This window comes from Harpia harpyja, chromosome 1, assembly GCF_026419915.1.
Source record: "Harpia harpyja isolate bHarHar1 chromosome 1, bHarHar1 primary haplotype, whole genome shotgun sequence".
Lineage (NCBI taxonomy): Eukaryota > Metazoa > Chordata > Aves > Accipitriformes > Accipitridae > Harpia > Harpia harpyja.
The window spans coordinates 9,659,317-9,683,754 of record NC_068940.1 but is presented as its reverse complement, the minus strand read 5'-3'; the positions used below and the strand labels follow the sequence as shown (position 1 = coordinate 9,683,754).

At 42.9% G+C, this 24,438-nt stretch overlaps 1 protein-coding gene across 2 annotated transcripts in view; it reads left to right on the top strand.

Annotated features, from left to right (window-relative positions):
• The first annotated feature begins 1,196 nt into the window (after positions 1 to 1,196).
• The window catches only part of PHACTR1 (phosphatase and actin regulator 1), a 310,398-nt gene continuing 287,156 nt past the window's right edge, over positions 1,197 to 24,438 (top strand). Inside the window, exons 1-3 of one of the 2 annotated variants that reach the window (XM_052816285.1) lie at positions 1,197 to 1,289; positions 13,045 to 13,191; positions 14,973 to 15,119. In XM_052816285.1, the coding sequence (XP_052672245.1) occupies positions 1,229 to 1,289; positions 13,045 to 13,191; positions 14,973 to 15,119 (355 nt within the window). In that variant the 5' untranslated portion in view covers positions 1,197 to 1,228. The remainder of the gene's footprint in view (positions 1,290 to 13,044; positions 13,192 to 14,972; positions 15,120 to 24,438) is intronic. The other variant, XM_052816100.1, reaches the window with a different exon arrangement.

Below are 24,438 nucleotides of genomic sequence, written 5' to 3'. Positions count from 1 at the left end.
ATTTTAAAAGTTTTCTCATCAGGACAGGCTTCTGAATTTTAGAGGGGACTGCATGTTGATTGATGAAAACCAAATTGAAGGAAAAAGGGAAAGCTTTGGAACCCTGGTTTCCTGATTTTTGCCAACATAATTAAAGGAATTGCTTGAAGCAAGGGGTCAGACTCCCTGCCCCAAGCCTTTCTGTTAGGTTTGCACGGAAAAGGACCGGAGGTATTTTTGTCTGTCTGTCTTAAAATACATGTTGTGCAGAGCTGTTTGTATGCTTATGGTTATATGCTGTAGCTAACTGAAGTGTGGAAGAGAGAGATGGATTGTGTGTTTTCTGCAAATCCTGTTTTTTATGTGAGTTGTTCAGAGTAGAAGAAAATGCAGAAGGTAGCAAGAAGGCTGGAGAAGGATCACGATAATGTGCATAATCCCAGGAACTCTGCCCGGCAGAGGCACACCCGATTCAGTGTACATCTTGGACAGTTGTAATCTAGGATCTAGACAGATCTGAGGTTCAGAAGAACGCCAAAAATATAAACCTTAGCTAAGAATCAGTGGTAGGAGTAGCCTACCATTTCTTAATGATTGCTCTGATCACATCTTTTAAAACTGATGGCGGGATGTTCTGTTGCTACTTCTGGTCAGTAAGAGGGGAGAGGGAAGGCAAGGTTGGCTTCTGGTCATTTAGGTGGAATGAAATATGCAGAATATTGTGTCTTCTTTTCTAGTGCAGTGTTTTGGCATAAGTGACACGAATGCTATCTTTAATGTAGTCCGTTACAGTAGTGCCTACTCAGAGGTGCTGGCCATGGATCTGGCTAAAGAAGGTCCCTGCCCCAAGCTTTGCCGATCTTTTTTTAAGAGCACATGTAACAGGCAGGTGAATTTAAGTATGTATTGTAAGAGATGGAGATTGTGGCTAGAATAAAGGTGATTGTGCTAGGAAGGTACTAGGAATCTTGCTAATACTGCAGTAGGACTTTTCTTTTATGTCTTTAGACAAGGATTTAAACCAAACGTCTTAAAATAGAAAAGGATACTTGTGAAGTTCTATGAATAGTGATTTGAAAAGGCTTTGACCCCAATATGCCAAATGAAGTACTTCAGTGACTGCCTACCCAATTCTTTCCACAAAGAAATTCACCAGCTTTTTTCTGTCTGACATCTCTGTGATCTTTCCCAGGAATCTGACTGATCATCCATACTGGAGTATTGTACACAAACATAAAGTTCCTTCAAAATGGACTACTTTTTGGATGTCGAGTCTGCTCACAGACTGTTTTACAGTCAAGGAGCTCAAGGTAAGAAACTCTGGTATTGACTCAGAAAATGACTGTGTTAACTGTACAGTTAAGATGTATAGGGCCAGACAAGGGCCAGCCCTTGTGACTGACCTACTGAAAGGTAGAGAGGCCGTAGGGAAAGGCCTTCAAAATGCATGGGGTGTAAAAGGGATTACAAGAAGACCAATTATAGGGTTGATCTGCCCTCTCAGAGGGTAAGGAAAAGCTATGAGAGCTGTTGGTTGTGCAGCAGGAGCAAAAGGAACTCCCAAGATCCGGACTCTGGTGTTGCAGAACCCAAACGGACAAGTCAGAGGGGACAGCAGTGGCCCACTGCTTGCTCTGTAAGCTTGTGGTGTCCTTCCCCTTCCTCGCTGCTTATCGATGCTGTCAGGATCATAATGTGGTGCTATCTAGTGCTGCAGGAAAAACTGGTTTGGGAAAGCCCTGAGGCAGTCCAGCACACTTTATGCGAACAGCAGGCTCTCACTGGTCTGCATCCTTCCCTGTGAAATGCTGGCCCCCACTGAACAGCAGCAGTGCGAGAGAGGGGAAGAGTAATCAAGCTTCTTTGCTTTAATGTAGTTGAGACTTGTTCACAACATAGATGATATTTTTCGTAAAGTCAGTTCACATTTTTCTCACCAGCTCTATTTTTGGAGAAAACTTGCAATTTCAGAGAGGAGGGTTTTTTTGTTCTTTAAACTTTAAACACCATATTAAATTGAAGAAAACTGTAATAACCAAGTAGCTCTATCAGCCTTTTTTGTTTTTACATACTGCCTGTTTTCTGAAAATGTGATCCAGCTTTTGTCCACCATTAATTTCATCAGTTGCTAATCAAATTCAAAGTCTGGCCAACAAAGTTCTGCCTTCCCTCTGGAGGCCATTCTCCCAGAGCAAGACCTAATCCACCCCAGGGATGCCACCGTCCCAGGATATATGGGGGGCAGTACCACTTTTAACCTTTGGCTCAGCTGAGGTGCTGCTACCCCACACATGCTGCATTGCCCAGCTGCTGCCCCAGTTGTTGTGATATATTTTCATCTGTACAAGTCACAGAAAACCTTTCTTGTCACAACACAGCCTTCTGCATTGAACAACAGAAGCGAATGCTAAGCACCTCAAAATCAGGGAAAAAATCGGCTGAGGGCAATGACTGATTTTACTGGCTTTTTCTCCATCTCTAAAATGCAATGGATACCTGAGCGTTGCTACAGAAGTAATATTAGAATAATTTCTTCGATATCACTATGAGAACAAATCCCTTTCTAGTCCAGAGAAAATAAAATTCAGGAATCTACAACTTACTGCTTTACAAGCTATAGCAATTTATCAACAGCATCCCTGTGCGCTGCAAGGTACAGAGGGGACTACAGAAGAAGGAATATGCATTCATGCAATGAAAGTCTATTACAGTAATGTGCACAAAGTGACTAATAAGGGTTGCACAGGCAACCTTCAGTGTAAGTATTTCCAAAAAGGCAAAGGGAAATAAATATTATCTTACCCATACTTGGAGAAATTACATTGTTAGCACATATATAAATGCTTGTACTGATCAGTTAGATGCATGACTGAAATTTTAACCTTAGCACCTGGTTGATTCTTTGTTTTAATGCAATTATTTTGCTTTTTTTTTCCAATGAAAAATGAGGAAGAAAATTTGTCATGCAGAACTGTATTCCTCGATATAAAAGTCATCAGCAGGGGGTTGACCTTTAGATCTGTCATGCGGGCTTCAATCCCTTGGCCAAACCCAGTAGGAACCACCACTGAGACTTGGGGATTTTATTGTCCCCCTGCTTCTCAAGATTTTATGAAAGACGCCAACGACATGCTTCCACTGTACACCACAGCATAGTACAGAGGCTCCCAAACCCTAATTACCTCCACAACTGGAAACAGTACATTGATATAACAGCCATGCTGCACTTATACTCTGTCCCCTTCAACTTTTCACCTTTCTCTTTGCTCCTTTACTGCATCTTCCCCAGCTCCTGTCCTTCACATCTCTTACCTCACATGCTTGTGAGACCTCTTCCCCAAACTCCAGTACTCTCCCCTCTCTTCATCTCCCTGTGTCTGAGGTCAGCTGTTTTCCAACAAGCTGGGTGCCAGCAGGGAAACCACTCTGAGCACAGAAGTGACAATGCTTTTGCTCTACATTCTCAAATGCTGCAACACAGCAGCCCCCTGGCAACGAGAGGTGCTTGAGGGGAAGGATGGATGGACAACCCCACTAGCAATAGGTGTGAGAGACGAAATGTGGCCTGTGCAAAGAAGTTTCAGGAGGCTTTCACTGTCTGAGGTAGCACTAGCTCTCTGAGTGACACAGATGGCTTCAGCGGGCCAAACAATAAACCCCTGGAAGAGTTTCATCATCAAGGTTTCCTGTAGCAAATGCCTTTATCATCATCCTTAGCCCCAAACTTCTTGATGGTAGCATGCCCTTCCTCTGAGCTATCTTACCCGCCCCGTACACAACAAGGAACTCAACCCTATTGAGTGTGCATTGATGCTGCCTGTACAGTTCTGATGTCGTCCTTGTACCTTGTGCCAAATTTTAAGGCATTTCTATATGAGGCAGGCATTTCTATATGAGATAATGGCATGATTTCTCCAAACATGGGCAAAAATAATATATTTCTTTCTTTACCTGCCTTCTGAGAGACAGTTAAACTGCATTAGCTATAACTTTCTATATAGCTATAACACCACCCCACCCCCCCAAATACACTAAATGTGAGGCACCCATCTGCTATAAATAGCGTAGCTCAAGTAGCTAGCTTGGAACTGAATTAAAAGGTCTGCAAGAAAGCATTGTCACCAGATCTACCTAATTGGATCACCAGTAACTATTTGATGTTAACATAACAACATGGTGCTATTAGGAAATCATGCTATCGAACAGCATCTGTATATGCATTAAAACTGCATCATGACAGAATTGAGTGAAAGAAGACTACAATATTCTGCTATTTAATTAGAAACAACATCAGAACACATTATATGTATTATTATTACTTTAGTTATATTATTAGTTATTGCATTACAAAATGCTCTGTTTACAGACTGTAGAATGGGGGTTTATGACCCACTTACTCTTTCTGTGAGATTTGAAGATTTCTGCTTTTTAATCCTTTGATCCTCCAGATCAAGAAAAAGCTCCTTTCCAATGTTTTCATGTTAATGATATGACAATGTTACAAATGGCAGCTGTAAAGCACTCATTCTCATCTGTACCCGCTCCTTGTGGGTGGAAGAGAAGGGAAGGAATGGGACTGCAAAATGTTGGGAAGGAACTCAAAGAGCTATGATGACATTGCTAGCAGATGATGTCAAATCCCAGCTGACCTCATGTCTTGTGTAGTTGAATGCAGGATGCTCTGACCTCAGCAGACAGACTGAAGCAGGGTTTTGGCCCCCAGCAACTAACCAGTTCTCTATCCCTTACTGCCTGCAAACCCCAGCCCACACCTCATCCCTACTCCTGCAGAAAGCTGCAGAACTGCCTTTGATGCTGTAGGGTAGGAGGAGAGAGGTGTTACCTTATCAGCTGCCTCCTTTCGCATCCTCTCCTTCTGCAGAAGCAGCCATCACCTCAATCCTGTGGGCTGAGCGCAGAACAGAGGATGTTTGGCCATTCAGGCTGCATCTGCTGTTCAAACAGCTGTTCCCTGTTTCCTCCAAGGAAAGTGAAGCAGGAGGGATGGAAAAGTCACAAAAGCTGGATCTGGCAGTAGGATTATCTAGATTTAGAAAACTTGGTAAATGAAGCCAGCTGGCTGCAATCTTCAGATACAAGCCAGAAATATCCTAAGCCCCACAGCCCTCCCTGACTGTCTCTTCTGTGGCCATATGTTGGGATCTAGGAGATGGGGGTTGTCCTTGCCAAGTACGTAATGCCTGGTGATGCATCGGCAAATCACAAGCAGGAAAGAAGGGACTGTGATCCCCTGGATCTAGCCCCTTGCCCTAAGAAAGTCTGAATCTGAAATCTAAACATGGAGCTGGACGTTCATTTTCAAAAAGTCTTTTCCCTCTGAACTGCGTGGAAGATACTAGTCATTCTTGGATGTAAACGTATTCTAAATACAAATCTACCATGACTTTCAGGCATTAAGCCTTAAAGTATATAATGGGGCCTGGAATAGGATTCAGCTCACTTATCCCTTAGGTGTCCTCAGTGAAGATGCTTCCACCCAAGACTTCTGACTAGCCTGGCATGTATCAGTGGAGAGAAATAGTCATTTAAAGTGCAGAGTTCACCTAATCTTAGACATCTTCCTTGGGATAATATAAATCTTGCCTTATTCTCTCCAGTGATTATGAAAGCCTAGACAGCTAACTTGAGTGAAAGATGCCTGTGCTAATGGCATTTGTTTGCATAGAGGAATCATGTGTTGGCAGGCAAAATAGGACCTAATTCAGGAAAGGGAGTAACTTCCCCAAAACAGGTCAAGTTGTAATCCAAACCTGTAAATGTGCAGATCCTGTCTCAGCTGTAGCCTACTTTGGAGAGACATCTGCTTTGATCTTGAAGTTCTGCTTGAAAGAAGTTATGCTTTGGAGCACCAAAAGAAAGACCTCATATTTGCCAGAGCTGAGCAGGCTGGTGTTGAGGAGCAGCAAAAGCAGGCTGCTCCATAAGGGAGAGCAAGCCAAGGTCAGCAAGATGGGCAGGGGAAGCTGCCTTGCTTACGAGAGGTAAAGCACTGAAGCACAGGAGCAGGGCAGTTCCGCTGACGGTCACCAGGTTCAGCCAAGAGTCCAGATCATCAGGCCAGACCATGGCGATGAGGCAGGTATGAGGCCAAGGAGGACCTCAAGTCAGCAGTCTGGATGTGGATCAGTAAGGAACGTAGCCAGCCACAGGCACAGCCGCAGCCTCACTCAGCAAGCGTGCAACGGCCTCGGTGTAAATGTAGCTCCCAAAAGAAAGGGAGGAAGCAGATGTTGAGGCTTCTTGCTGCTTTCTGTAACAGCTCCAAAGCTGCTCAGGGCTGTCTCCAACAGCTGTGCCATGTCAGAGAGCCTGCCTTGAGCATAGCCAACTAAACTGTGTGCAGGGATTGCAGGCAGGGCCCTGGCTGTTGGTATCTAGCTTTCACCTGGGCTTGTTCAGGATTGAGAAATGAGGAACCCGTCCCTTCCATTGTATACAAGGGGGTGGAGCCCCTTGGATGAACTCTAAGAGAGAAGAACGACTTCTGCCCAGTACGTTATAAATGAAGGCTTTAGGTACCATCATAAAAGGAGAGTTGCCCATCGCAGACTGCACATAGCACTCTTCTGTAGCCATGAGTCTGATGGAAGGGGTCCTAAGACTCACCCCCTCTCTTGGTGCCTCTAGCAACTCCACACCACAACCTGACGCGACAGGCTGGACATCGTGTGGTCAGGATGCCATTCTGGGCTGTGTGAGTCCACCTTTGCACTACAGTCGGACCCTCCGGTCCCTGCTGGGAGTCTGGGTTCTTAGTTGCTCTTAGGCGACTTCTGACTCAAGGATAAAATAGCTTCTAATTTCCTGGAGACCTGTGCATCCACTTTTCCAGTCTTATCTCCTTTCGCACCAGCAGGGGGCAGGAAGCTTAAAATTAATTGCATTAACTGAGTATTTCCAAGATGCTCCTACATACCTTGAAGTTGCTTGCCAGTCCATTTGGCAGGATACACTGTGCATATTTAAACAACTGAACAAAACTCTCTTGAAGGCTTATCCTAAACTATATTTTGTATCTATAAATAATTTACAGATCCACTTACATTAGTTATGCTTTTACTGGCTGCAATGTTCCTGCAATCTACTTGATGAATATAAAGAGTGAGTAAAAAATGTGAAATAGAAAAAAATATGGAAATAAAAATATAGTACACATGGCCAAGGGATAACAGATGCGCAAGATTGTATAGACTTCTCAAAAGATTTCAGGAAATCCTTCTTCTTGATCAGTTTTCCAGGCTTAATAAAATACTCCAAGGTATAGTTTTAATTCCACATTTTCCTCTTGCACTCTGTCTCCACAATATATTTATTTCACTGTGTTTCACTTTTGCTCATTTATTTTAATTCATACAGTGCTGATTCATTCTAGATGTTTGACTTTAATCATTGCTGACTACTCAGTGCTACTTCCCTTCTGCTTTTGCGTATTAAATCATGTCCAGTATTTTACAAAAGCATATTACTGCTGTATCCCCAGATCCTAATCCAGAATGATTCCACTGCAGATGTTCCTTGTGTAAAGTAACATTAGGATACTGCATCCACCAAAATTTTATGATTAATCCATCCTATAGATTAACATATTTTCAAAGTTATGTTATTTTGCAGGTCTTTTTCTTTTTTTATGCATGTGATGTCACTAGTTCATAGACTAATAGCATTAATAACAGAAGAATTAGTACCAGCAAATGTGCATTCCTGCTGTCATTTCCCTCCCTTTAAATCCCAGAAAGTGACTGATCAACATCAACCTTTTCATCATCAAACTTTTTTTTTCCCCTTTACCACCTCCTATTCTGGCACACCCCCATTACTGAGAATTTAGGAACAGGCAACTGAGTGCCATGATCAGAGTCTCTGGCTTGCAGAATCACGTAGCCTAGCTTCATCAGTTGTATAAAGGTAGCTTACAATTAGTTGCAGTAACTGTACCTCCTATTTCAATATCCAGTCAGCCAAATTAAAGTCAGAAGAAATAGGGATCTTCTAATTCTCAGCAGCAAATCTGAATAAAAGTAGGATGTTTGAGATCCAGTTGTCTATACCGCTAAATACTGAAAGCTTTAGAAAACCTATGCATGGATCACACTTGAAAAAAATTTGATTCTGAAAACTAAATCTATTTTTTCCTATTAAAAATTAATTTTAAATAAACAAGCCTCTACTTGTCCCTACTTCATAATAATTTAGCTGGTTTGTTTATTTATTTTTAATAGTCTGTTTTCTGAAGCCTATGCTTTTGGACAGAATGGCAGAGGAACAAGCATGTTTCCTCTAAAAGGTACAAAAAATGCTAGCTAGGTTTATTGTGCATATGTTTACCCAACCCAAATATCGCAAACCAGCATAACAAGCATGTGCATAAAAGTGGATATCCTTTTGCATGTGTACCATTGTTTGCAACCCTCAGGCCTGTGTTTGAATACTATGTATCTAAGAACTTTCTTTCAGATTAGTGATGTCCATCAAATTGGTGTCAAAGATCTCAACAGCTTTGCTTTAGAGACAGGGAGCAATCCATACACATGTGCTTCTGCGTTTATCTGGGAGACACAACCCTATAAATCATTCCTCATAAATGACAAATTATGTCTTCTCCAGTGCTTGCACACATGTTCTACTCTCTTCCTCTCTTGCCAGTCATATCCCATTTCCCATCTCTAATCCTTCAAATGTTTTCTTTATCAGTTGCATTTAAAACAAGACTAAAGTGAAGTGGCATTAAATCAGACCAAAAGATTTTTTTCCTGGTAAACATCCATTTGGACCCATTGCTTGGTCTGTCTTTAAAGAAGAATATTCACAATCTAATAATTTTTTTTAGCACAGATGGAATATCATGTTCTAAATGCATCAAAATGTACCTGAAGTAATGTTTTTAAAGCTTACATTTAGCCAAAAATACATTTCTGTGTGCATTATCTACATGTTATGCCATGGTGAGCCCTTTCCACAGAAGCATGAAGGAGAACTGAGGAAGAAGGTCATATGTTTCTCTAGTGGAAAAAAAAAAGCAGCAAAAAAGAATCCTACTCAGTCAGCAACAGCAGCGCTGCAATTAATATATATTCATAGGTATTCTACAAAGTTGTTCAAAATTTGCCCTGAGAAATGAGGGTTTCCTCGAAAAAGTCTTAAAGATTTCTGATGTAAAACAGTATTCCTTTATGGCTATTCCTATGTCATCTGAAGTTGCTCGTGATTATATGCGTCAGAAACATACCCTTTCCAATGCATCTAGGTCTAGACATCTCCAGCAGAAACATTTTAGCATTTTGCTTGTACCAAGATTAAAATCATCAGGTCTCAAAAGTTTTTGCCATTTTGAGGTAAGAATCTACTATGCAAATTAGGGTTTCTAGATGAAGACCCTATTGAGCCAAAAATGACTAGGTTATTTGTGTCACCAATGAGATATTTCAAAAACATTTTAACAAAAGTCGATTGATAAATGTGGATGGAAAAATCTAGATTAATATTTCACGTTTTCTCTGACTAATTTTTAGGAGGATGGCTTTTTACTTCTGAAAGTTTTCCAATTAAAAATGTCTAAAATATTTCTAAAAAACACAGGTCTTAAAAAAAAATCAATATTATAACTGTTCAAAACATAAAGCTAGTTCTTGGCAAACAAAAATTAGTATTAATATTTTTATTAAATAAATAAATAAAATTATTTTATTAAAATATGTGGAAATGTATTTTAACGGAAAAAATGGAAGCCATCAAAAATTCTTTGCAAACTGCCCCCCATGTTCTCATGAATTTCAAACAGCATTCAAAAATTGGACGACCTGTAGATGTAACTAAATATATTGAAATTATATGTTCAAAATGCCTCTGAACATGCAATATAATAACTTACGTATTTCACATTCCCTTCTCCCAAACACATACTTGTGTTGTACTTCAGTAACGTAAAATATTTTGAGACACAAATGTGAATTATATGTAATCAGTTCTAAGGTGTCATTACATACATTAACACATTTCTATTTTTAAGGTATTTTTCCTCCATAAGCAACCTTTTCCCTTTCTAGCAAATACCAGACAAGATGTTGCCGCAATGTGCCGATCGTGGCGTAACCCCATGAAGAACAATGCAAACAGAATGAAAGAATTTAACCAAAATGACTGATTTGCCTTCTGTGTGCTGTTAAGAGTGGCTGCTTAAAATGAGGTTTTGGACGCTGGTCTCACATTCCATTTGCGGCGTAACTGGGCCCCTTAATGTGTATCATAATGTCATTCCTTTACTCCAAGACTTTCTAATTTTCCTGAAAAACCATCTCCTAAAAATGTGTCCCAGAGACTGAGCTGGTTTGTGGAGAGCAGCTGAAGCTAGAGATACTAGTGGATTATCTGTGATGGACCCAATGGTCACATTGGGCAAATGTTGACAGCTTTACTAAAAAATATATGGCAAGTCACTCTTGTAATAAGGAGTGCTATGGATTATGGTTAGGAAAAGAGTGTGTTCAGGTATGTTCATGGCATGCATAAATATTCAGCGTCACTGTATGGATATCAGAATGTGATCAGCTATACTTTCCAGTTCCATGGCTGCGTAAGAACTGATGTTAGGTTTTTATTGCAAAATGTTTTTATACTTATTAGCTTCCTCTGAAATTTTTCCAATGTTTACTTAAAATTTTCAGTCATTCTTGAAAACTCCTTTTGGTAATACACACAAAGGGGAGATAATCATTGTTGTCAAAGTAATATATAATGAATACTCTAAGAAACATTTTCCACCATCCACCTACCTCTAGTCAAAATGAATACAAGTCAGATCCCAATATTTTGACCCCAAAGGTAAAAATTATTTATAAACAATTATATAGAAAAGCCCACTCTTATTCTCTGCTTACCATAAATGTATATGCAATTTGGTGTTGGTTTTTTTTTTCTTTTTTCAAATAGATTCCTATGCTGTGATCTAGCCAGCCCTGAAATGCATGGGTGCCCTTTTCCTTGCTTTAACTACAGCTAGATCATGCCAGTTTTAAAAGACAAATGTTTTACAAGGTTGTTTTATGAGATGATTTTTACAATGCTGACTTCATATACAGATAAATCTTCCTTAAGTGTAAATTTGATGATGCAGTACACAAAATTCTCTGTAGCAGAAATTTTCCATTCTCTTTTATCTTCATTACTGTACTTCCCTATTACAAGGGAGTAATAGTTTACAGTCTAGTCACAGTGTTTAGTTTAGCTTAATCTAAGTAGTTGACCCCATTAAATCAATTTCAACTCTTGCCCTCTGCTTTTACTTCAAATTCAAACCCTAGGTTAGAAATGAGCAAAAACTTGAAAGAAATCTATTTAAAACCAGAAAACAAGCAAGTTAGACCAGAAATAACTGCTATGTCCAGCAGCACAGATTTACTTGTTTAGTAAACTACATAATGCTGCAAATCGAAAAATAGAGCGTGACAGCTTTAGTTAACTCATACTAATTATATGCTATCATACCTAACACCTAAGTCAGGTTTTAGGCATCTGAAGGCTTCTGATTGACAGGTATTATTTGGAACTCTGAAAAAGTTTTAAAAGAAAGAACCACAGTTAATAGGCTGCAGAATATGCTCTTAGTCACTATCAGTCGTGCTCTCCAGTCCCAGCAGGAAAATATAGTTAATTATTAGTTATTTGAAGTGTGGTGGCTTACAAAAGCCCTAAGATAAAGGCTGTTCTGCCAGACAGTGCCCAAACAGCAACATCCAGGGTTTAGGCTCCTAGGCTCTTACAGGGTCCCACATGAAAGTTCATGTTAACAGTCCCACACTAAGGGTAAGGACAGGCTTTCAAGCTGAAACTCTCTTTCCAGCTATATATGAGGCGGAGGGGAGAGAAACACACTGAGAAGGTACTTGTACATGGTGCACATGCTTTCAGTGATCAGCCAGATCCCAGCTAGCATTTGTGATAATCTTTATCTACCGAGAGAGAGAATTGAGGTGGATATATTTATAGAGGCTCTTCTGTTTTTGATTTGTAATTTATAGGTTCAGCACCATTCAACAGCTGCTGATAATTACCTTTCACATGAAAAACACCTACATTAAAGGGACATTATCAAGGCTGTAAGGTCAAGTGCTAAATACTTAGGCAATGCCAGAATGACGTTTGCCTCTACAACATTAATTCAGTCTCCTTATACATATGTATTTAGTACGGTTTCTAATTGCATGATGACACAGTAATTTTTTACTATCCTACCATTTGCTTCATCAGTGCATGGAGTGGGCAGTGCTCACTTAATGAGCCAGTATTAAATATTTTGCTTTCTCCTCCTTGAAGGCATGGCCCCAAGCCATTTAAACCCTGTTCAGAAAATAGAAATCTTAATTTCCTCATGGGCTTTTCATTGGTGCTTCACTAAAGTATATGAATACTTTACAAATATTAATGAATTTATATCCTCATGAAATCCCTACTGAAAGAAAATGATGATTCTCCCTGTTTCACAACTCCGAAACTAAGACATAAAGCGATGAAGAGCAAAAAGTAGCTGTTAATTTTGAGTGCCCAAATCAAGACAACAAGAAAATGAGTTTTGGAATAGTTGTTGTAGGCATCATGTCATGTGTCCCAAGCACAGCTTCCACTGATTTCTGCAAGCTAAGCAGTCACTTAAATACTTCAATTACTCAGGCATCACAGCCTCAAAAACAGCATTCAGAAAAAAGAGAGACTACAGCTATTGAGAAGTTGTGAAAAGAGTGGTTTAAGTGGCAAAACTAGGAACTTTGAACAAACAATCTGTGGCAGGAACAGACCTATAACCTGTGTGTTTGGGGCACACGACACAGCAATCTTTCCTCTTCTTGGCATCATTCAGTGCAGCCCTTAAATTCTGCAGCGTGTGAGGCAGGGACCTTTCAGCAAATAGCCTCTTCTACTACCTGCGACAGATCCTCTTTCCCATGGAATGATTTTCTTTCTCTTCTCTTTTCTTCTTTTCTCCCTCTTCCTTCCCCTTTCCATTTCTCCTTTCTCCTGCTATTCTCCTCTTCATTTGCTCTTTCTTACCAGCTCGTCGGGCAACTCTTCTCACTGTGCCCACTCTGATGACAGCGTCTTCTGAGGATGACATAGACCGGAGACCCATCAGAAGACTCCGGTCTAAGAGTGACACCCCTTACTTGGAAGAAGCTAGGATCTGCTTCAACCTTGATAATGGTAAGACCACCCCTTTCCCAAACAGCGTATGATGTTAATTAAAGACTTTTTTTGAGATGCAGATGGACCAGATGGTACCTCCTCGTTCACAAGTGGTATGGTGGTTCACTAGACATCCAACGGTGTCACGGCTGTCTAACTACAAGCACCTGCATGTGTATCAACAGGGATCCTTTTCAAAATTCTCCTGCAAGTACTAACTAAAGATTTTTCCCTGTTTTAGCTAGGGCGAGCCAGTAAAATCAGAGCAAAAGAGAACGGCTTTGCAAACAAGATATATTTATATCTTATCCACTCCAGGCATCCAGAAACATGAAAGTTCTTGTGGACATTTATGAAGGGATTAGAGCTAACAGCAGACTTCAGCTAAACCCAACATTACAACCATGGAAGAACACCCAGCACACCCCAAAACCTTTATAGGTTTAATTGGCAAAAGTTCACAGAAAACTCTTGATTCTGCAGGAATGAGTTAAGAGAGCTGTCCCCCAAAATTCAGACCAGTTAATGTTACTATCATTGCCTTCAGAGTTACTGAGCCCAGCATTCCCTGGTCCTTTTTCTCACTGAGGTTGACCAAACCAAAAGATGTTGGAAGTACTGACAACTTAGTGACTTTAAGCAGACTGGATTCTCTTTAAAAAATTTGAATTAAATGGGATGAACTAGTCCACTCCCTGGCACATATTTTAACTGTTTAACTCTCACTTTATGTAGTACTTTTGTGCTACCCAGATTTTTTCTAAAATTAGCATTTTTCATTACTTGTATTACACCAACATCTAGACTTCCCAACTGAAACTGGAGCCCTAACATGGCAGGCAGCTTCCAACCACAGGGTAACTTCTACATAAAGAGCTGATTCCTAAATAGAGAAGACAGAATAGGGGAGAAGCAGCAAAACATTGTCCCCAGTCTGCAGCTGGAGAATGGAGTCACTGATTTTTGCCTATGGTCACATTTTTTTCAGAGACCTGCCAAAGCGACTTAGGAATACGAGTTCCAAGCTTTAAGTGACGGGCCGTTTTAAACACTGAGCGTAGGCTCCTCAGTCCCCTTGGCATTTTAAAGCGCTTGGCCTGGTGCACCATTCTGGTTTACTTAATGGGTTCACCCAAGGAAAGAGGAGAAGGAGGTGAAGGGACTTAGACTTCCCACCAAGTCTCGATCCAGCCTCGAGTTTTAGGACCCCTAGGCTGGAAGAGAGCAGTTCGGGGTGTCCAAGACAGGGGCAGAAGGTGCCAGGCCTGCTGCAGGGTGGCACCTCGGCCAGCCAGGCCCATGGCGTCGTGTGGCACCTCAGCCAGGCCGAGCTGCTTGGGGGGGGGCGGCAGTCACCTCAGCCGGGACCCTCCCCTGCGAGCAGGAACCACCTCAGCCGGGACCCTGCCCCGGGGCGGGGGGGGCACCTCAGCCAGGCCCCTGGCCCGGGCCTCCCCTGGGCAGGGGAGCAGGCGGGGCACACCGCTCCGTTCCCCCCCCCCGCCGCCCCGGGGCGAAGGTCGCCGCCCTGAGGCGAGCGGCGGCGGGCGGGACTCGGCCGGCGGAGGCGCTGGCGGCGGGCAGGGGCAGCGGGCAGGGCCGCCGCGGCCGCTCCCGTCCGCCGATCCTTGACGGGTTTTCCCTGTGTCTCTCCCTCCCTCACTCCCTCCGCTCCTTTCTCCCTTTCCCTCTCTCCTTCCCCGTCCTCCCCTCCCCCGCCCCGCGCCTCTCTCCCTCCCTCCCCGCCCGCCCCCTCCGCCCCCTCCTCGCCCGGCCGCGCCGCCGCTCGCCCTCGCCAGCTCGCCGGGCCACGCTGCTCACCGTGCCCACATTAATGGCGGCATCTTCCGAGGAGGACATCGACCGCAGACCCATCCGCCGCGTCCGCTCCAAGAGCGACACCCCCTACCTCGCTGAGGCCCGTATCTCCTTCAACCTCGAGACAGGTGAGAGACGGCCCGGCCCGGCCCGGCCCGGCCCGGGGGTGGGGGGGGGCGGCCCGCCTCGCTGACAGCCGCCCGCCTCGCTGACAGCCGCCCGTGGACCGGCGGGGGAGGCAGGGAGGGAAGGGGCCGCCCCCGGCGCCGCGGCCTCCTCCCCCGCCAGCGCCGGCGGGCTCCCCGGGCGCCGCCGCCCGGCCCTGCCCTGCCCTGCCCGGGCGTCCGCTTCTCCGTGCCTCCCCGGCCTCCTCCGGCCTTGGCCCACTGACCGGCTGCCCTTACTTCCCCCAGCTGTCGCCCGCCCCGCCGGGTGCCGGCTTCCCTTCTCCGTTCGGCGCCTCGAAGCCTGCCCTCTCCCAAAGCACCATCTCCTCAGCCCGCGGAGAGTGGTACCGCATCCCCACAAGACTTCTGGTCTGCCCCTCCTCGCCAGGTTCTTCTGGTGTCCCTCCTGGAGACGCTGCTCTTGGCGTTTTGCACGTCTCTCCCCCTCTCACTCTTTGCCTTCTTCCCCTGATGGGTTTGTGCCTCAAAAGTGCAAGGAAACTTGCACCTGTGTTGTCTGCTTTTTCTCAGTCTTGGGAGGTCCCCTGTTGTCTCAGCATTGCTTTTTGTGACTCAATGGGTGTAGAGCCTGATGCTTTCTACCAACACACCTCCAGCTCCCCACATTCACCTCCTCCTGCCCGTTATCGGGACGAGCCTCCTGCAAGTCTCTACCTGACCTTTCCGTCCCCCTTCTCCACTGCCGCTCCTTCCTCTCTGCCACCTCTTCCTCATGGCTCCCTTGAGATTTCGGCTGTCCCCTTCAGTTCATCCTGCACATGGTGACTATCCTGTTTCTTCCCTACTAGGCCTGTGGTTTTCCCTCTTTCCCTGACCTTTTCTTTCCTTATGCGCTCAGTTAACAGTAAACTACACCAGAGGTTACTTGCTCTCAAAAACAAAGGAAAAGAAAGTTCTTTCTGTTGGTTCTCTGCACCAAACCAGACTTCCTCTGTCCATGGGGTGGGCGTGAGGGAGGATCTGTAGCCAGGAAGCTCTACTGCAGCCTCCCTTCTGTCCCAGCAGCAGCGCACAAAATGACCCAACTGTGTAACAGTCTTTGATGCTGAGCCTGTCAGCTCACTGCCAGCTGTAAAGGGAAAAGAGCTGCCTGGGAGTTGCTGCTTGCCATGCTGCAGTCTCCCCGTCCCTCCTCCCCCCTTTCAGCTGGCAGAAAGTTGGAGATGGCAGAGATGCGTTTTTTCCTCCATTTGGGGATGGAATGGATTCCCCTCCCCCTCCCGTTATCCCTGCTGTAATTACACCCTTGGTAATGGCTAATACGCTGTTTGGTTTTACCATTGACAGAATGGTTGGTTACATCATATGGCAGGTCATTATTTCTTTCTGATGATGACTTCTTAAAAATTACCAAGCTGTAGGTAAGTTGGGTGGCATTTCAGGGCACAGGCTGGAAGACAGTGCCAGATGCCAGGTTTCCGCTCTAAAGAACTGGGAGTGAAAATGGAAAGAGCATCGCTGTGCGTAAGGTGTAAATAAAAAGAGGCTGCGTATGGTTATTTGACTGCTGAAGTAACCCTGCGTTGACTTGTGCTGTCACAGGTAATGTTATGTCATGTAGTTATAAATAGATAAACCAGTTAAGAGCAAGGCACCTTCAGGTCACCTGGTGCCTCACATCTCTATGCTGAGCTAGACATGCTGTCTTTGCTACAAGTCCCAGAGGATATGCAAGTCTCTAGGTACCTCTTCCCTGCAATCCACTGAAAAAATTGATAATTACACTTAGCTTCTTTCTGTTCCTCCCCTCTCCCTGGCTCTCTTTAATTTATGTCTTTACTTTCAAACCTGGGAATGGAATTCCTTTAAAAGAAATAATTAAAAGAAACAGTACTGGTGTATCAAGAAATATAAATGAAAAATGTTGTAAGTAGTGCAAGTGTGTGTTTTCATTAATCCATCTGGCAGCGAGTAGTTTTGAGCTTTAAAAAAAAAAAAATTGCTTAGCAACCAGTATTGAGTGAGTGAGCCAAAAAGCAAGTGAAACGTGCCACTGGTACCCACTTTATTTCTGAGCTGTTGGTTTTACTCTTCTGTTTGCTCAGAAAGCAGAAACCAAGCAGCCTGGGTTTGAGAACTCTCTATTCCAAGGAAACAGCTGTTAGAAAATTTGTTTAGCCACTTTTGCTCGTACTTAGTAATGCTGCGTGGTGCAGGGTTGGCTTTTGAAACTTCTTAGTTATGAGGCGCAACGTTCTTGAATTTATTTTTTGGGGGTATGTGTGGAGCCCCCACCCTTCCTAAACTTACCTGCTTTTCATTTTCGTTGCTGCTGGTGATGTTACTGATGTGCCACGGAAGGTGGCAGGTCGCTCTCGGTGCTGGGGGTGCTGCCTGGCCTGCAGGCAGAGGGGCCCGACCTCCCGCCTCGCCGCTGACCCCGCCCTGCGGCGGGGCGTGGCGGGGCGTGGCGGGGGGGGCCGGGCCGGGCCGCCCGGTAGCCCGCGGGCGCTGTCCGCCGCCCCTGGTGCTGAAGCGCCGGCCGGCGAGGCGGGGGCCGGCCGCGGTAGCCGACCGCTCGGCCGGGGGTGGAAGCTGCGTGTCCCGCCTCGTCTTGCTCTCCCTCGCTGTCCGTGGGTTGGCAGTGCACGTGTGTGCACGAGGGTGGGCGTATTTCTTTGCCTGTGCAGGGGGAAAGTGGTAAAAAGAAAGTAGCGCTGTTTCTTCAACCTGTCGAGGCAGTCGAAACTAAAGTGACGCTTGGGGCGCAGGAAATAACCTCTTTCTTACGTGCTTATCGCTTGCTTTCTGTTTAGTGCATTCCATATCTACAGCTGCTGCTCAACCACTGCTTACTGAGCTGTTTTTCCTACAGCTGCTACGAGCTGAGCTGCATTCCCCAGTCATTGTCTTCTGTCAGGACACGGTCAGGGCTTGGATGCAGCGTGCAGCTGCTTTGCTGTATTGGAACTTAAGATCCACTTTTATTAATGAAACATAAGCAGATGCAGTGAATACTGCTCTTCTCCGCTCTTAATTACAACCACTAGTTAAGAACTAGCAGGTTTTTATCTACTTCAGCTGTAAGGTATAATTAAACCATTACTGCTGTTATCTGTATTGTTGAACAACTGAGAGATTGCATACACAGAGTCAATTATACAATTTGGGTATAGCACAGATTTGGTCTGGATTGTAAAAACCCCACAATTTATAAGTGATTAACAGTGCAACTTCTACCTGCCCTTCTCTTTCGATTATATTAACGGTTCTGCTTTGTTTGCTTTTACAAAATATACTTGTTTATGTTTGTTTCTAAATGTTGGTCAATTAACTCACAATTATTACCTAGCATGAGTTAACAAATGCTGTTCAATTAGTTGTCCCCGGTATGGGTTTTTTGCTGGTGTTCCCAAACTGATTAAAATACAAAGCTGTTTTCCAAACTCAGGGTTATTCTCCCTACTGTTATACATATGCAAATCCTATTCATCTGAGTTATGTGCTCATATCAAGAGGATAATGTTTCCCAAAGGATTTAAATTACCTCTTCTACCAAAATTAATGTAGCTATGCAACATCATAAAACTATAGACAGATATGGATTCCTTTTGCATATTTGATACTGAATCAGTACACATACAGAAATTAATTTTTTAATTTTCTGAAAGACTTCCTCCAGTGCGACACTAGAGGAATGTGGAATGTGCTCTCGCTTTTGGGTGGTGATCTTTTGTTTTCTTTATTATGATTAGCAATCTGGCATAGCCCCAGCTCTTAATGTCTATCTTTGGCTTTACATATACATCTTCTTAAAAGCAGTTTTCTAATTGTCTTTCTAACATTCTGATTCAGGCATCTAAAAGCTAATCCCAAATTACTTCTGAAAACTTGGGCCTCCATCTGTGACAGTTGTCCAATAGCATAATCCCTTTCCTGGTCCTGTGCCAGCTGACAAGTTCAAGTGTTTTTTACAGGTTTTGACCTTTTACAGGTTTTGACAGATTTCTATTCTTCCTGTTGCAAAATATTATACTTTTAAAATGGCAATGCATGGTAGGTGGCTTTCAAGCTTGATAAATTAGCAGAGGTGGTGACTGATAAGGAAACAGACGACTTAAAACTCTCACTAAATGATACAAGTTGTGTGAGCTTTTCTTTTGCTTCCCTCTTCATGCAGCTGCTTGGGGAATGCCTGTCAGAATTTTATCGATGTTTGTTAGGGGAATGGGGGACTACCACATCGAGTTGATCTGTTCAGGTTCTCTTTTAGCCTTTCAAGTGTCAGTCACTATGAAGGTACTTCTATATACAGACAGATACTCTTACTTCTTCCTAGCCGAAAAAGAGTAAGATTTGTGCTGCAGTCCTGTGCTGCAAAGTTGATTCTAGCAGACTGGCTTCTTGTTAAGTGGTGCAAGAAGTCGTCTTTATCTCAGCTGCCATGGGACCTTCCTGAGATCGTTCAGGGAGGTCACCAAATGTCAGTCTTTGTTTGAACAAGGCTGATTGTCTACTTAGAATTTAACCTGGGAATGGAGACTCGGGGAGAAAGCAAGCCAATGCCTTGGAGAAGGTGTAAGACTAGAACGACTGCAGTAGCTCTACTAGGAGTCAGCAAAGAGGGGCTGTTCCTTCAGAAGGAATATATTTAGCTTCCATGCTGTGAAATGAGGGAAGGGGAGCTTTTGAATGTGAATATATGCCACCCACCCCAACTTAAAAGCATGCACCAGTGGTGCAACTGAACAGAAGTCGGTGGCCCAAGGGGTGCAGAAGCTGGGCTCTGAAGGTGGGGAGAGAGAGGTAATGATAGAGCAGACCCGATATGGATGGTGCAGCCTGTGCTGGCTATGGAGTCCAGCTGGCTCGCTCGGCCCTGAAGCACAGCACAGGTTTTAAGTGCACTGAAGTCACTCAGTAATCTCACTGAAGTGGCTGGATCCTCAAGTGATGTAAGTTATTTGTTGACTTCAGCCAGGGATCTGAGCCAGACTGTAGAAACATACATCTCTGCTTCCCTTCAGTGATGAAAGATCTGTTTTATCTCTTTGTGGTACGGAGGCACATGTTCTCCTGGAATGTGTTCTGGGAAAGCAAAGCTGAGAGGGAAAGGACTGAGTGGCTCTGCACAATTTTGCCATGCGTGTAGAAGAAAGGTCCTTGTGTCTAGAAAGGCAAGCGAACTCGGTACCATTTACTGTTCTTAAGCAGTGATGAATAACTCATATATTGGTGAGAGGAAAAAAACCCATGGCAGCCTGTGTTAGTGCTGCTGCAAGCAGAATTAATTCACAGGGTGTAAAGAGGGAGGAGGATCCTGGCAGAAACTGCTGAATGGGTGAGACAAATGTTAGCGAGCTGGGAAATGTTCATAGTCGGCTGTTTCTGTGATGCAGAGCTGGTGGGGGAAAGCCAGGATACAAAGGGTGACTGTTAGTTTTATACATGGGAACTTTCCTGGTCTGAACCAGGCACAAAGTTGAAATCAAAAGCTTCTTCCATTTTCACTGTCCTGACACCGTCCACACTTTTTTTGGAGCCCTAGTACTTCTTACAGCCTTCATGGTAGGCTGCCGTACTGTTATTATTTGTATCACTGTATTTGTTCCGTTATATAGCTTTAGAGCTGTGCTGAATACTTTTCAGAGAGTAAAATGATCTATGAATTTCCTTTCTAATGGAAAGATAATGTCATATGTATTAGCCTCATACATGTTGATTTGTCTAGAAGGGTACGATGCATTTTTCTGCAGTGATCAAGGAGGAGGTTGTGCACTTTATTTTGTCACTGTGTAAAATAAGAAAGAATATCTATACAGTTCACTGAGGTGGGTAAATTCTAAATAGGTGAAAATAAAGTGAAATGACTTGACTGGATTTTCTGCAGGAAATCTCCATCCCATCCATTTTTAATTTTCTCTAAAACCCACCATTTGATTTAAAAATCTGTTTTGAAGTTTCTGAGTTTGCCCCTGGTCATCCTTACATATGATTTAGTACACTAACCCAATTAATCATCTCTGCAGTCATTTGAAATGTTACCACGTTTGGAGTTGTGTTTTTTCTTTCCTGTTTATCCAGCGTAAGTTTGCATATATCCATAATAAAATATTCTGCATGGTTTCATGATTAGAATAAATAATCCCTAAAATGATGCAAGAATTTAAACTACTTTGGATTTATGGGGCTCACAGATTAGAAGTGATGTTGAAGGGGTAATCTGAAGGGCATATTCGTATTTTTAAAAATACTTTCAAATTATGGTGGCTTTAAGGTTTCAGGTAGAAAAGATTGGACTCGAGAGAATGGGGGAGAGAGAAGTATGCAGTTGTAGGCTTTCTAATATGTGTGGGAGGTTTTATTTCTTTCTGGAGAAAGATTAGTAAAAATGCATGCTTGGAAAAATGCCACCTTCTCTCTCTGCTCTAATCACTCCCTCAGATTATTGTCATGGAGACCCTCTCATACTTAGGAAGCCAAATCACCGGTTTTGGCAAAGCATTTCTTAATACCTTTATAAAAGGGCCTGAAGAACTGGCCTCCTTTGCATCAGGCTTTGCGTAACCAAAACTTGCACCTGCATGTTAATTGAATGATAACTATTAGTCTTAATGCTGCTTAATTTGGAGTATAACTAGAGATAGGATGTGTGCCCGTCACTCATTTTGTGGCTGTTTTCCAACCCCAGGAGCATGAGTGCACACACCAGGAAAATCAAGACTCCAAACTGAATGCCACCCACTGTGTGGCAAGAACACACCATTTGAGATAACTGGCCCTTGCCAGGGCTAAATGGAGTGGCTGAAAGCACCTCTGTATCAACATCGTATGCAGCAGGTAAACAGTCTGTTTTGAGGGAAGAGGCCTTAATGCCAACCGAGGTTTTAACTCTTGTACTTGGCTTTGGAGACCTTTGGTTTAAGACTATGACCTTCAGCGAGTGCCAGATGGGAATAAGTTTACAGGTTCTCCAAGGCCTGTAAAGGGGAGAGATGCCCCTGCTTCACCAGCTGTCATCCAGAAGGGTTTGTTGATGCAGGCTTTGGTTAACAAATAAAATTGGGGACAATTTGAAGGGAAAGGTATAGTCAGTCAGAATGATGGAACTGGCAAGAGGAAAATGATACAAGATCCGTTTCTCTGAATGCTGAATGTGTTGGTGGAATTGGCTAAAAGGAAGCTTTTGTATTTTAACTGTTCTTGTGGCGCTGCACATGTGCATCACCTTTCTGGGTCAGGGGGAAAGCTGATACCCATGCAGTCAATGGCACCGACATTGCTGTGGAACAACTGTGACGGGAGGTAAAAGGAAGGAAGGTACATGTTTGCTTTGGGATCAGAATATGCAGACCTGATACTTCTTACAGCTGTCTGCAGCACATGTGATTTTAAGGCTGCTGTAGTGCTTTGTTGCTAACCTGGTTCTTCAAGAAAATTGACATGGCGGAATTTGCCCGAGTAAGAAGTTATCTCTATATTTGCCTTTGCTCGATGAGCTTGTTGGGTTAACACAACCAAGTTTATTCCTGCAAGCCGGGACACTGCATAATCCTTTTATTTTTCTTGTTTCATCAGGAACCACAGTTTTCTTCTTGGAACCAAGTATTTAAGGAAAATACATTTTTCCAAAACTTCTGATAAAATTGTCAGAACTGGCATCCCTGTTCAGAATTACTAGCTGTAAAATTTAGTAAAAAGAAAGAGCCTAATTCTCAGTAACAGGTATAATTAGCTTTAATGCTTAATTACTCTGAGTCAACTAATTGGTTTCATTGGGACTACTCACAGTAATACTCACAGCTAGGCATGTGAGTGCCTTCAGAATCAGTCTTCAAGTTTGTAAGTTTTTGCAGTATGACAAAAGTGATTAGTACAGAAAGAATGTCCCGGGCTGTCTGTTTTCAGATAACGTAAAATGTCAATGCTAATGAATATTGTGTTATTAGCAGTTGTTTCTTGTGCTTAGACTTTAGACCATAGAATCAGTGTAGAATATTATACTTCTGTAGCAACTTGGCTGCACTCATGCTTTCTTGGTGATGAACATTCATCACAATGTATCTCTTGTGGATGAGGTGCAAAACCTGTCAGTTATAACATTTTAATTATATTAATTTAATGTATTTTACATGGTAATATAATTTGTTGATATAGTCAACTAAAAATGTTTTCTTTGTTCAGAATACTTTTAGGGTAAAATTATTTATATTCATTTATATATTATTTATATTATTTATAATCATGCAATAGCCATTTATAATCATGCAGTTCTGTTGCCTTTGTTTAGAATGCATTGGTGGTCTTGTTTTATACTGATATGCTGAGGCTATAGCTTGACCCTCAGTACATGGCTGCCTTCCCTAGATTTTGTTGTGGAGCCGGTATTACTGAATATTTGAAAGGAGATAATTATTGCTGTTACTGCAGACTTTGTAATAATTTTTATATCTTGAAATTACAATTCAATCTATAAGAAACACAATGAAGATGATGTCCAAAGAAGAATTTAAATGAGTAGCAAATTCAGCAAGAAAATAGGGAGGCAGAGTTGAAAAATTAAATGCCTGTGTTTCTTCTGCACTCCAGACTCACCATGGTTTCATTCTGGTTATGAAGTACGTAAGATAGGGGAAGTATGTGACAAGTGTTTGCATGCTGATATACTGTATGGACACATGCCATTTTAACTATGATGGGTAACAACTGCAGCGCATATTTCAGTTAATCAGAAAATCCTTGCTATGCATTATTTATGGTGCAGTATAATTTTTATGGTTAATGCTTACAGTACTTGGACAGACAGACATCTGGTTAATAGTTTATAAGCAAATTAAATACTTGATGCATTATTAAAACAGAGGGGAAGTTTCATAAAGGCTAAATGTAGTTCTTTGCTAGAGTGTTGGAAATAGTTAAAGCCTGACGCAAGCTTGATGCCCCAAATTGGGCAGGACCTGTTTTGAGTGTGGCACTTCTCTGCCTGTGTGTCCTTATGTCTGTTCTGTGGATGAAAGGATAAGGAATCTACTGATGGTTAGATTTGAGAACTGACTGGGGTGCATGTCCTTGGGAAAAATGTTCCTATGTTCCCTCAGTCAGTCAAAAAACCTAAGTCAGTCAAGTGTTGCAACAGTGTTAAGCCATCAGAAACAGCCTTAAATTAAAAGAGGCTGTCTCAAGCTAGTCCCATTTTGCTACAGCTTTGCACTAAGCCATAGGAATCTTTCTCAGAACAGAAAGTATGCCCCCAGTTAGGATGAAAGGAGAAATTAATAGTTATATTGCAGTATTCTTTGAGAAAGAGATTACTCCCATT